The sequence below is a fragment of the Cygnus olor genome, chromosome Z (genome assembly GCF_009769625.2).
Source record: "Cygnus olor isolate bCygOlo1 chromosome Z, bCygOlo1.pri.v2, whole genome shotgun sequence".
Lineage (NCBI taxonomy): Eukaryota > Metazoa > Chordata > Aves > Anseriformes > Anatidae > Cygnus > Cygnus olor.
Window position 1 is genome coordinate 51,497,651 of NC_049198.1, and position 13,839 is coordinate 51,511,489.

General features: G+C 42.5%; 1 protein-coding gene across 1 annotated transcript; it reads right to left on the reverse strand.

Annotated features, from left to right (window-relative positions):
• Nucleotides 1–1,970: 1,970 nt before the first annotated feature.
• CHRNA6 (cholinergic receptor nicotinic alpha 6 subunit) lies at nt 1,971–13,535 on the reverse strand. Its single transcript, XM_040542153.1, has 6 exons — nt 13,252–13,535; nt 11,523–11,662; nt 9,777–9,821; nt 7,971–8,080; nt 6,862–7,849; nt 1,971–3,824 (listed from the first exon to the last, which is right to left on the reverse strand). The coding sequence occupies exons 1-6, from the start codon at nt 13,328–13,330 to the stop codon at nt 3,702–3,704; spliced, it is 1,485 nt and encodes a 494-aa protein (XP_040398087.1). The 5' UTR covers nt 13,331–13,535; the 3' UTR covers nt 1,971–3,701.
• Between the last annotated feature and the right edge of the window lie 304 nt (nt 13,536–13,839).

Below are 13,839 nucleotides of genomic sequence, written 5' to 3' on the forward strand. Positions count from 1 at the left end.
CAGGGGTGAGAATGCTTATATATTGATGCTGAACTTTCTTATTCCTTGTTGTTGTTTTTGTTGCTAGTCTAGTTTTCAGCCCATGTCAGAAAAGCCTTGTCTCAAATCTATTCAAATACAGGATTTTGCACGTTCTTGGAAAGTACTTGTGACTTTCATTTGTGTGTGTGAGTTGAGGAGGAAGCATTCAGAGCTGATTATTACATTGCAGGAACCTGGAACAAACCCATTTAGTTTAGCATATACAGTTAGATGTCTTAATGTAGACACTGGCATAAAAATCTTAAACATTGGCTTTATTACCAGCTGCTCTTCTCTCCTCGCATTGTTCAAGTCACTTTGTTCCCCTGGCCAGTACTGCGAAATACCCGTAGGAAAACTGCCAGGAAACTCTTCTTTCCAGTATTTATAGATGCCTGCCATCAGTTAGTGACAGGTTTTCCCTCTGATTATTGCTGCCAAGGGGCCACCTGTTAGCCATGGCATCCTCTCCTGGGCAAGAGCTTCAGGTGCTCTGTTGGCAGACAGTCCTGTCCTCACCGTGCTACAATTCACTTTCCTACCCGCGGGCAGCACGTGTCTGTACCACACGGCTGTGTCTGATTGCAAGCTGCTTTTTCTGGTAAAGGTCACCAGGGCTCCGGCGCTCGGAGTGGGAGATGTACGAACACTGCACAAGCATGACTTTTGTCCTCAGGTCCTCCTAGCATATCCCTGGGAGTGCTACATTTGTAGTTTCACTGCTCATTATTCCTCATGCTGATTGTTTCTGAGCTTCCCTGAATCTTTTTCGCTCTGGCCCACAGATGCATTCAGCATGTCCCACTAAAAAATACAACCAGGAAGGGCATTTGGGCAGGCATTCCTCTGATGGGTTCCCTCCTTCTGCTCCCTGTGCTCCTGCCTGTGCATGACAACATTTCAAATTTAAAATCTTAAAAGCAAACCCCAACCCTCTGCCTCATCACTGCCTCAAAGTGTGACATCTTGATACGCAGGCACTGGTTTGCAGGGACTCAGCACTGCTTGGCAGGACCAGGTGTGTCATCTGTTCCCCAGGCGACGAATATGTCAAACTCCTCTGGACCTTTTATTGAGGGAGAAGTGGAAGGATTGTCTCCCTTGGGAAAGAACCTGGTGGGCTGACTGAGTTGTCTAACTGCTTCTGGAAACAGTGCTTTCAAAAATAAATTCCCAGAGGTGAGCACTGTCAGGTGTGAGAAATAAAGTGTTCTTGCAGTGGAAAATTCCACTAACCTTGCATATTCAAAAGTGATTGTGAAGGGATAACAGTGGCATACCAGTGGGGAGTATGTTAAGCAGATAAGGAGAAGGTCCCACTGCCCCAAAATAAGGAAGACAGCTAAGAAAAAAACAGGACAAGCAGTGCAAAATCAGTAAAAACAAAAAATCACAGGCCCTCTAGTCATGAGAGAAGAAGAAAAAAAAAAAGGAAAAGAAGAAATTAAAGGTTGGTCAAATAAAATTGTACATATATGGTGTAGTAATAAGCATTGAGTAGTTTGTGAACATGTAGTACTCAGCCGATGAGGAAACGGGAGGAATCAAGTGTGTTAGGTGGACTCCTAACAGGGGATGGGGAGCTGAGCAATTATGTCTTGACCAAAAGGCAGGGATTTCACTAAGATCAGCTTGCTGGCTATGGGGTGTGAGCTGCCATGCCTAAGACATCAATGCAGTTCACCTTCAGCCATCTTATTTTAATTGCCTGTATGGTCATAGGTTGCAACAGGGAATGCTGGAAGGCAGATGTCTTTCCTGTAGGAAAGAAGCTTTCACTCTCAGAATGCAGCTTTCCTCTTCAAATTCCCTTTCTTTCCCCAAAGGTCATTTGGTAGCGTATCTAAACACACTGTACAGAAGTGGGCTTCAAAAAAAAAAATACAAATTCTTCACTAGAGCGTGTTCCAGGAGTGATATTTAATTGACTGGCCAACAAAATGAAGTGTGGTTGTTCATACATCTGTCTGTCAGACACTACATAATTATGCAACATGCAGAGCGTTCACAGAAAAAAAAAATGTTTTTCTTCTAGAAAAGAGTGATTTTACCTATTTCAAATATTGGACCGAGACAGTTATATTCTTGTTATTGCACCGTTACCTCTGCTGTATATTTCACTCCCACTGACTTGGATGGGAATGATGCCTCTTAGAGAAGAATCCTTCTGTGCACAACCAGCAGGAATCAGGGAAGGGACCCGAGGGTAAAGTGTCCACATAATTTAGAAACCACATCAGGTGCACAGCTACACAGTGTTTCAGGATGAAGTGCACTGGGACTGGTACCTGGTTACACAGGAGAAACACCAGCCCCAAAGAAGTGTCCCTGGAGCTGCAGAACAGGTTCACCCACACAAGGCTGACCCTTGAGGAGCTGGCAAAGGGAAATCTGCTGCAGAGCCATTTGGACAAAAGTGCCTACCTTTGCACAGTATTCATGACAACTGGCCTTCTGATACGGTGTGTGTAATCCAAGTTGGTCCTGGGTTTAAAAAACCCAGATCAAACCAATGTTGTTAAGCCATTTCTGTCTGTGATGAGTAGCTACCAGGGGACAAATGCTTCCCTAGAGGGCTTATGTCTGAACCTGAGCAAGCACGAGTTTTCAGAGCAGACCCTGTGGGCTGAGACCACTGTTGGGCTGATGTAGGAAATGTGGCTTGTAAATCCTGCTGGTGCTCACCATGGGCTTTGATATTCAGTACCAGGAAATAAAGATGACTTTGGTCACCTACAAAGGTAAGCAGCAGGCGAACTAGTTTTCAACGGTCTTAGAGTCGTAGATTTCAAATGAGGATGCATTACTTTGTAAACCACAAATACCTCACGTCTTTTCTGTTATTGCATCCAGGTTATTCCTCTGTGTTGGCTCTAGGATGATCTAGGCTGCACACAGTGCAAAATATCAAGCAGGTTTTTCTTCAACTACAAATAGGTGCTTAGGATCTCTCTGACTTCAAGCATAAACCTAAACACGTGTGTTGTAGATCTCAGACCCTCATTTTGCACTTGCATTGCAGAAGATGGGCAGCCCTTATTTTAGATTGTATTCAAAATCCTGGACAGGGATTGATGTGATTGTACTTTTATTTAGATTTTTGTCTGCTCTGTCACAGGAACACAGTGAAGAGCATCTGTGCAGTCAGTATGGCTGTGGTATCTCGTCTAAGTGCCATGCTGGAGATTAGGCATTGTACAAGGGAAGAAATACAGAGGAAACATAAAATAAGTCAGTGCTGAGGAAGAGTTGTGGTCAGGAGAGAACAGCAAAGCCAGGTAGAGTCCTCTTTGGGTAATGCACTCAGAAGTGCCTGAACTGTCCTGATGGCCCCAAGCACTGAGGCCAAGGGAGAAACTCAGTAACTTCAGCCTGCTTCTGTGGTCCTCAGTGCAATTGCTATTGCTGATCTCAATGAGAAAAAGATAGGCAGGCACTCCAAAAATCCCACCCTTTCTGCCTTAGCAAGACCACGTGGTCATCTCCCATGTCCAGCCCTTTTCTCATTCTGCTCTGGGTTGTTGCTTGCACAAAGGACTCTTTGCTTCTCTCCTCCCCATTGGGGCTGGGTGCTGAGAAGGGGCTGAGCAAAAGAGTGATGTAAGTGGAGGGAAATTTTGGGACAGTTCCAAACTGAAAATGAAATAAGATCAAAAGTGGATCACAAGCACTGGATAAAGTTATGTATCTGCTATTAGTGGCTGGATAAAGAGCCCGGCAGTCCCAAACACACAGAGGATTATAAATACCCACAGAAATACTCTGTCTATCACCATTGCTACGTATTTCCAATCATCTTCCACCTGCAATAGGAAAAAAAAAAGGGAAAAAGATAAACATGTAATATAACACACAATTTTGAATTGACATTATTTGGTCGAAATGCCCCTTGTGCTTTTGTACATGGGGAAGGACATACATACAGGCAAGAACATTGTGGTGTTTATAGTTGTTGCAATGTCTTTAGAGGGGTTGATTTGCTATCTGTATTTATCAGTTTTGGCTGAGAACATCAAACACCATCCTAGCCTACTGATTATTTCTAAGTCTTCAGGTCTGTTGGCAAGCTGTGGCTGTGACTGACAATAACAAATATGACCCGGTCACTTGGTGGGTGCAGTGAGGTGATTTCACAGCAGGCTGAATCACCACAGCTGCACATTGCTGGATCCTGCCAAAGGATCCTTTGTGGCCTGATGGCCCACACAAGAGGCAATTTACTGTTCTGGCCTGATTTGCCCCACTCTCACTCCAGTTAGGCTCAACTAAATTGTCAAACTGGACAACTGGACATGTGGACTTCAGCAAAGCAAGCGCCCTGACTGAGCACAGCGGAGTGTCATCTGCTATGCAAGCCAGAGTGAATTTTGTATCTCTCTGAGAGACATACCCTAGAGACACACTTGGTGAAGTTGCTGCCCTTTGAAATGTACCTGTGTGTGAGGACCTCTTCATAAGAAGAACTTTCACTCATACAAAACTAGTGAGTGGTTAAGAGTTCTCTGTTGAGAGGTCTTCCATTCGTTTTCCAAATTTCTTGGTGTTTTCCTCCCAAAGGCTGCTGCTTTACTTTTTGTGAAAGAAAACACAGCAGAAACTCTTGGTGCTGTAAAGGTTGTCACAATTTGAAAAGGGTTTTTGTTTATACAGGACACGTGCACAATAGCACCCATATGGCTTTGTGTTTCTGGGTGAAGCAGAAGCAGCCTGCAGAATCACTTCCTCAGTGCTTACCTGACAACAACCATCCCCCACCCCTCTTTTTTTAACAAAAAGAGGATTTGTCCCATATGAATAATCCTGCTTCTGATCCTTAGTATGCTTTGAAAGGTAAGCTACAGAGCTGCTGACGCACACACCAGACTAAGAATACAATTGCATGTGGCAGAAGAGGTTTGCAAAATGCAAATCAGCATAACTGGCAATGAAAGAATTATCGTGAACTGTACAATCAAAGTGGCATGTTATTTGGACTTCTTCACACAAAGTCTCCTATTATTTGGAATGCATCAAAGAAAACAGCTGAATACAGTGCATGGATATATTTTATGCTGCTGTGGCAGTGAAAACAGGTCTGAAATTTTGGGGTCTCACAAAATATTTGGGGGCGTAGGTAATAAGGAAAGCTCAGTTCGGTCACTGTCTTCCTCTGTGCTGACAGACTCCCGTCTTTTGCTTTGGGCTTATCCCATGAATTCAGTTACCAGGCCTTAACTGTAGCACATTATTCAAAGTTATGTACTTTGTTCTCAGATGAAACCTCTTCTGGACATTTTTCAAGGGGGAAAAAGTTATTTTTTTGGGTTGTATTGAAATTGCATGAATTTGTGCTGATTTCAAACAAGTACTTTGATAGAAAGAATACATCTCAATAATTTTCTCACAAAATGTCAGTGTTGTTTTATAGGACAGAAATAACAGCAGTATTTCATTTTGAAATGGATTATTCCTTCACGTTGCATCTAAAAGCTTCAAAACCACGTGTAAAAATTTAATGACAGATCAAAGGTAAATGTTTCATTAGGTTCAAAACTCTTCTAAAAAACATCTTGAAGTGTCGGGGAATTTTTATTCCTTGTGAGACCTTGGTGTATGTGTGTATGACAGTCTATCTTGGAGCTGCTTTTAGTTGTGTGTTTACACCTGAGGAATAGGCCCTGGATTCTTAAGATCCCAATGTGCATCATTTTCTATGACAGTAATCCCAAACAGGATGAAAGATTTATAACCTCACACAAGCTAATGCATTAGTTCAAATGCCAAATCTATTTTTTTTTAAATCCCCTCTCCATCTCTCTCTTTTTTTTTTTTTTTGGGGGGGTCTGGCTTTATTCATCTGATGCCTGTTTTTATTCAGCTGTCTTCCCCCCAAACCCAACTTTTATTTCAAAATATGATTGCCATGCCATGGCTGGAAATACCATATTACTGAAGCCACAATTAGTCAAATCACAGAAAGAAAGAAAGAGAGAAAGAAAGAGAGAAAGAAAGAAAGAGAGAAAGAAAGAGAGAAAGAAAGAGAGAAAGAAAGAAAGAAAGAAAGAAAGAAAGAAAGAAAGAAAGAAAGAAAGAAAGAAAGAAAGAAAGAAAGAGAGAAAGAAGGAGAGAAAGAACACCAGACTGAAACTAAGTTTTGGCAACAGCATTCTGAAAGCCATATCTCTACCAAATTTACCACTAGCTGTGAACAGGTATTTTCCAGAAAAACAAAACAAAACAAAACTCTGTGCAGCTAGACAAGCCTTGCTCTTCAAAAAGCAGTTCCCAAATGTATTTGTTCCCTTGCTAACACGGAAAAGCACCCTGCTTGTCCAACAGCACCCTTGGTGTTGAGGTGTCACTGCTTACCAGGGCTGCGCAGTTCACGAGCACCGGCAGAAGAGTTGCTTCTGAGGAATTACAGAAGTAGGGCTAGAAGACACTTTGAAGAACCTCATCTGGTCTGTCTCCTGCCCCATGGCAGGATCAACTCTGCCTGAACCATTGGGGATCAAAACTCATTCCTCATGACCCCTACAGCAGTGGCTCTTCTTACCCAGAAAGTTGTCCTCACGTCTAAACTAAAACTGTCTTGCTGCTTGAATTATCCACTAGGGACAGAGGAGGAACAGTTGAAATCATTTTTTTTTTGTTCCATCCCCAGTGGATTATTTGGCTCCTCCCCTTTCTGTAGAAAACTTTGCCCAAGTCACGGGCCCCAGAATTTTCTTCTCTAGACATAACAACTCTGGGACCCTCAATCTGCCCTCCTACATCACAATTTTCTGCCCTTGCTTGCTGTTTTCTTGTGGGATGCTGCAAGTGTGGCCTCGTGCCTGGCTTGGTGACTACCTCCCTTACCTCTTTGGTTTCATTTTGAGACCTCATGTTCTCTGCGATGAACTGAACGCTGCTAATGACGTCCTTCACTTCTGGGGAGTACTCGGTGTGCTCTGCCATCCACTTCAATGACTGATGGCTCAGTCGTCTTCTTTTGGTGGTAGTGAGTTCATCCACTTTATCACAGTGACAGCACTGCTGCTCCTTGCGTAGTTTGGTATCTTTGTGTTTGCTGTGCTTTGATTTGCCCGAGGTATTGGCTGATCCTTTCTTGGTCTTTCTGGAGATGCTTTTTTTCTGCTGTTCCAGAGGCCGCTGCATCAACAAAACTTTGGGGAGCAGGCTAAGAAAGACGGTTTTTACCCATTTGGGCATTGTGTGTGTGGTCGGAGTTCTGTAATGTATATTCAGGACAAACACAGTGATGACAATTGACAGAGTCACAAATATCATAGTGAAGAGCAAATATTCACCTACGAGGGGTATTACTAAAGAGGTGGATGGGATTGTTTCTGTGATCACCAGTAAAAATACAGTCAAAGAAAGCAGCACAGAGATGCAAAGAGTCACCTTCTCACCACAGTCAGATGGCAGGTAAAAAACTAGAACAGTAAGGAAAGAGATGAAGAGACAGGGAATGATCAGGTTTATGGTGTAAAACATTGGCAGCCTTCGAATATAAAAAGAATATGTTATGTCCGTGTAGATCTCTTCACAGCAGTTGTATTTGATGTCATGTTTGTAGCCAGAAGCATCAACTATTTCCCACTCACTATTTTCCCAGAAGTCATTCATATCTACTTTGGAGCCGATGATCAGAAGATCAATTTTGGCTTTGTCATAGGTCCACGAGCCAAATTTCAATGAACAGTTCTGATGATCAAATGGGAAAAAGGTAATATCCATAGGACAGGAGCTTTTAAAAATAGCTGGTGGGGTCCAGGTGATCATTCCATCATAGCGAAGGAGGGCCTTGGTCTTGCCTTCAACTTGAAAATCCCCCACAGCACTAGAAAGACAAATGAAGAAAAGAAAAGAAAATAACCATGAAAGAAAAACAATGTCCTTCACGGATGCTGCAAGATACTACTTTTCAGTGAAAGGGTAAAATGGAAAATTGTTCATCATACTTATTGTACAAGACAATGTCTGGTTTCCAAATTTTATCTGCCGGTACCCGAACAAATTCAATTCCATCGTATTCTTTGGGATCCCATCGCAATTTGTAGTCATTCCAAATCTAAAAGAAGAAAGGAAAAGGATTTTAAAACCTTCTGTTATCAGCAAGTATCTGCCACACAGATCTTCCTCATAAATGACAGGGTATGATAAGGACTGAAAGAGAAGCATGTGTAGAAGAGGACAATGATCTGAAGAGACAGCAAGACCATGAACTGGAGAAACACTGGACATAAGTGAGTGTTGTCTGCTATCTCCTTCTCTGTGAGGAGTTGGGAAATCAATAGCTACCAGCTGCTGGCAATCTGAGATCTCTCCTCTCTCTTGCCACATCCACATGTAGCAATGTTGTTACCTCCCCAGAGCGAACAGGAAACTCAGGCCTTGCCGATGCTCTTACTGGAGTGGACCCTGAAGGCTAAAGGAGACTAGCATCAAAGGGGACCAGCATCTGGGTGAGAAGGGATGTGCATATGCACACTGACAGGTAGTTGTGGACAGTGGACGTTACTGGCTCTAGAGGGTCAGTGAATTACCATAGGGATGCCCAACAGCTCGCCTTCATTGCTGTCTGGCTCCATATCACTGGGCCATGTTCCATGTTCTTGCAGTCTGCACTGAAGGTCTTGATTGTAATTACAGGATCTTTTCCAGAAAGCTTCGTGTGGACCACAACCAGGGGTTGACGGAAGCTGCTTTTGGTGGAAGATGGCTTGTTTCTCTCAGCAATTTAGTTTCTTTAAGGATCTTTGTTTATATCACAGAATCACAGAATCGTCTAGGTTGGAAGAGACCTCCAAGATCGTCTAGTCCAACCTCTGTCCTAACACTAACAAGACCTCCACTAAACCATATCACTAAGGACTACATCTAAACGTCTTTTAAAGACCTCCAGGGATGGCGACTCAACCACTTCCCTGGGCAGCCCATTCCAATGCCTAACAACCCTTTCAGTAAAGACGTTCTTCCTAATATCCAACCTAAACCTCCCCTGGCGCAACTTTAGCCCATTCCCCCTCGTCCTGTCACCAGGCACGTGGGAGAATAGACCAACCCCCACCTGTCTACAGCCTCCTTTAAAGTACCTATAGAGAGCAATGAGGTCTCCCCTGAGCCTCCTCTTCTCCAGGCTGAACAACCCCAGCTCCCTCAGCCGCTCCTCGTAAGACTTGTTCTCCAGACCCCTCACCAGCTTCGTTGCCCTTCTCTGGACTCTCTCGAGCACCTCCATGTCCTTCTTGTAGCGAGGGGCCCAAAGCTGAACACAGTACTCGAGGTACGGCCTCACCAGAGCAGAGTACAGGGGGACAATAGCTGAGTACAGGGCGACAATAATATATAATATATATGAGTACTGAAACCAATGGGAGAAATGGAGGCATGTAACTTTTGCTAAAAAAATGTTTTGGTTGGAGTCTTGAATATGGAGATGACCTAGGATGGCAGAGATTCATGTTTAATAACTCCTTAAAGTTATTAAATCCAGCTAAAATCCAGCTAAATTTCCCAGATGAACCAATAATAATGAAGTTGGAGGAACACAGCAGACATGAAATCTGGGAGATGCAACTTCTTGGGAATACGAATAAAGAAATAACTTTTTCAAATGTGACATTAATTAATGTAACTTCTCCCTATTTTTGCCTCTAAATACTTATTACAAAACAAGTGCTCATTCTGTAGATCTAACTGACAAGATAACACACATTTCATCACATTAATGCAAAGTGCATAAGAAATAAAATGCAATCACTTACGTGTCTAAGCCACAAATTGGTTTCCATAATCTGATTGACTTCATCCTAGAAAGAAATACAGGCATGCACATCTTCACTCATTAATCATTTACAGTATGCCAAGATGGCCACAACTAATTCTGACAAAAATGGAAACAAGAATTCCATATTAACTGATACCAGCTTTTTTCTGTCTGTGGCCTGTGGCTATCGGGAGGATCTTAGGCTACTTCTAGGGGATTTGTGGAAGATAACTAGGCAGAGCTAGGCTGTTTTCAGGGAGATTACATATTGTACACAGACATCTGCAGCTCGACTGAAAATTTTTTAAGGCTTTACTGAAAAATTTTGCCACATGTATGTGTGGCAAACAAAGAGTGTGCCAGGGGCCTGAATACATGGAAGAAAAAAACCTTTAAATTAATCCTGTCAGTGTCAGGGGAGAAAGGGTCTATGTGTTTTGTTGGATTCAGTTTTCAAAATGCTGTGTTTACATGGCACAGTACTGGTCAAAATTCAAGGAAAATGACATTTACAGTGCAGTTTGCATGGAAATGAGCAGATGAACCAAACCTGCACTAAATTAAGCCATTTTTGCACTGAAAACTTGTGCTTACAGTCACCTACTGCTATCGCCAATCAGCAATGAATCGTGAAAGAGCTGCAAGAGGCATAAAAAAAGAAAAAAAAAGAAAAAAAAAAGGATCCAGTTCAAAGAAGTCCTCAGCCTAAAGGTAGTTTGAAAAACTCAGATTACATAAATATATGAATGCAGGGTGGCATTTGCAATGAAAGTATTTGAGTAGTTCTTAATATTTAAACATGCAGGATTAAAACTTGTAAGACATTTACAAACCAAAGGGTGAAGAAAATGCTGAGCATTTTCAGCCCTGAATACAGAAGATTAAGGACCAAAAAAATGATGACACTTGAAAAAAAAAATGGTTTACTTATGATCTTCCATTTATTTATTTTTCTGAAACCTGTCAAGTGACCTGTAGCACTGAAACAAAATAATTGCACCAAGGAATTTCCACAGGTGAGAGCTGCCTCCAGTGCAAGGACTTTCAATGCCTTCATTTATACTCTCAGACACCTTAGCTCTGTTACCCTGGCTGCTTCTCACTGCTTGTCTTGTCACGTCATTATGGACTCAAGAACCCTCAGAATTCAAACTCAGCCTCTGCTCTTGGATGATTTACCCCACAGAGGGGAGCATGGCTGAAACAAGGCCAGGACTTGCTTGCTGTACGGTGCACCCCAGAACACACAACGCTTACACCCAGCTCCATGCTCCAAACCAGTAGGTTGTACATCCCTTATGTTGTTTTGAACCAACCAAACTGAAAAAAAGAAGCATGCAAAAAATAAGATTTTAACTCTCAGGACAGTTCTCACAGGAGAACTGGGCTGCGTGTTACACAGCACGGACACAACCAGGTGTCTCTGGAGTGGGCTGGCTCTGTGCAGAGTGGTCCTGAACATTGGTACTGCTGCTCTAGATGCCAGGGGGTGCTGCCGCGAGCAGAGGGATTTGATGTGGCAAAGAGAACGAGTCTATCTGTACAGTTTGAACAGCTTATCTGAGGAACTGAAGTGACTCGTCTGACAGAACGGCAAATGTCTCATCATGTACACATATGCACAGACGATAACATCAGCTAACAGAGCTGGAGGTGCAACTACTACGATGATGTCTGCTGTTTAGCACTTTGTGTGTTTGGCATCCATGCCCAAATCTCAGCAGCCTGCTGTAGTCAGACTTACCACGTTTGTAAGCTGGGTAATGGCCACTTCGAAATGCACTGTGACAGGATCAGACACATTTTCCACTGGCCTGATGAACTGGTTGTAGTGGGTGAAGAGTTTATGAAATAGGCGTTCCTCTGATTCGCAGGCTGCGGTATCTGGGTTCACAATGATAAAGAATAGGTATTTTAGAGGTAAGGATGAGGAAAAGATATTAAATAACATGCTACTCCATGCTTTATTTCTGGATCTCGTGCCTGCCACTGTGTATCAAGACACAGAAGCTTCCTTCTGCTCTGAAGGAAGTCCAGCTGTTTAGTTCTGTGAGAAGAAAAAGCAGAGATTTTGTAATACGGAACTGTTCTTTGGGAACAAGCAGATTAAAACTGTAATCTCAATCAGTACAGGACAGGCTGGATGGCTTAGCAGGAAGGAGGTGTATGAATTCTTTTACATACACCCCAAATCTGATATAGCTATTTTCGTAATGCTCAAGACAAAAGACTTTAATTGTAAATGGAAAGATTAAATCGTGTGGGTTCTTGTGACACCAGCTCAGAAAACTACTTCTCTTCAGTGATTTTGCTGTTTCAATACACAACTGTAACTTAGCACCTTAAATCCAAAATAGGACACAAGGGCCTGTAACTGCACTGATGTCCTACAGGAAGATGCTTAGACTAAACATGGAGCACTGTTTTCATGCTCAGGCCACTCTTTCCCTCGTTTTGGAAGAGGGCATTTCTGCCTCTAAGGTAATACAAAGCATGCTCAGGTTCAGGGAATTATCGCATTTAAAAGCTGAAATGCTGGTTGTTGATGACTTTCGTTTATAAAAGAAAATTCTAGTAAAACTTCCACAACTTGATGTTTTGCTCCATCCTTTTTGCAACTTCTAGAGAAGGTATATGAACGTCTGCAGAATTTGGTTGTTTGTATATTGTGTATTGTGTCTTTCAAAAAGGAAATTTTACTTTTCTTTTCAGACCTCATCACTATGCAGTGCAATGTGATGAGAAGTACCCTACTGTGGGAAAATGAGTTTTCTAACATAGTATCACAACTAAAGCCACTGAGTCTAAAATCATGTTTCCTTTGAAATTTTCCTACTGGCTTCTTAGCAGATACGAGCTTTAAAATAAAGCACCAGAAACAAACAAGTATTTAGGCCTTTCATTTTTATAATTTGGTAACAGATCCTCGTCCTGTTGATGTTGCTTTAAGACACCTTGTGCCCTGCTGGTGCAAACACTGTAATTCACAAAGGTCTTGGTCATCAGCAGAGGTGAGACTTTCAAAAAAGGTGTAGTGACTTAAAAGCAGAAATCCTGCTAAAACCCAGTGAGACCTGTGCATAGAAATCACCCCAGTACACTCAGCAACAGATCACAATCAACAGTGAATGAAATATATTGAGTTCTTGCTTTTGAGTGTGTGCGTACAGAATATGCAAACATTTAACTTACCTTATTTAAGCAATGACAAAATTTAAGCATCAAGCAAAAATATGAGAACTCATTTTTATTCTTTGCTAGAAACAGTTTCTCCATCAGTTATTAGACTAAAATGAAGAGTTTTACACATGAAAACTAAGATTGCTTTAGTTCTGTTAAAATACTGTTAAAATGTTACAGGTTTCAAGACAGGAATAGCTGGCAGAAGCTTTAAATTGAATTAATTCCAGGGAAACAGAAACAGAGACAGAGACTAGAAAATATTTTAGAGACTAGTATCAAAGACAGCCTACCTTTAATCAAGGATGTGAGCATGAATGCCCACACACCAAAAGCAGGGTAACACCAAGACAGCCACCTCTCAGGATGCATTGCTGGAAGCAGAGCAGACCTTCCTTTTGAGAAAACAAGTCTGGGGAAACCCAGAAACAGACGGCAAGAAGACACAGGAGCCCCTTGGACAGTAAGCACCTGGTGCAAAGATGGATTTCAGTTTTGCATTTGCAGCAGACTCTGCAGTCTGGTAAGCAGAGCAAAGCCTTGCAGAGTTGCTTCCACTATCAGCAGGCGAGGAGAGCTTTTGCTGTGTAGAGAAGGGAGTCAGAGCATCCTATCAGGTGACTTTCACATCTCCAGTCACCCGCACCCTTGCCTCTGGGGGAATGTGTAAGAGTGCAGGAGAGGGAGGGAAGGGAAGACACAGGGCAGCCGTGTCTGTGGAGTGTGTGTGTGTGGGATCCATCTGTCCCTCCATGTGCTGGTTAAAAAACCCTCATCCAAAAGCAGCTGCTTGGACTGTTGTTTGGTGCTCACCTGAATGAGTCCGCTGGAATACACAGAGATGAAACAATTTCACTTTATTGGCTGAGGACCAATTCTGC

Coding starts and splice junctions, on each gene's coding strand:
- CHRNA6 (XM_040542153.1), bottom strand. CDS start 13,330: ATGCATCCTGAGAGGTGGCTGTCTTGGTGTTACCCTGCTTTTGGTGTG. Junction 8,081..9,776: donor CCAATTTGTGGCTTAGACAC/GTAAGTGATTGC, acceptor TTCTTCTTTTAG/ATTTGGAATGACTACAAATT. Junction 3,825..6,861: donor CTCAAAATGAAACCAAAGAG/GTAAGGGAGGTA, acceptor TTCCTATTGCAG/GTGGAAGATGATTGGAAATA.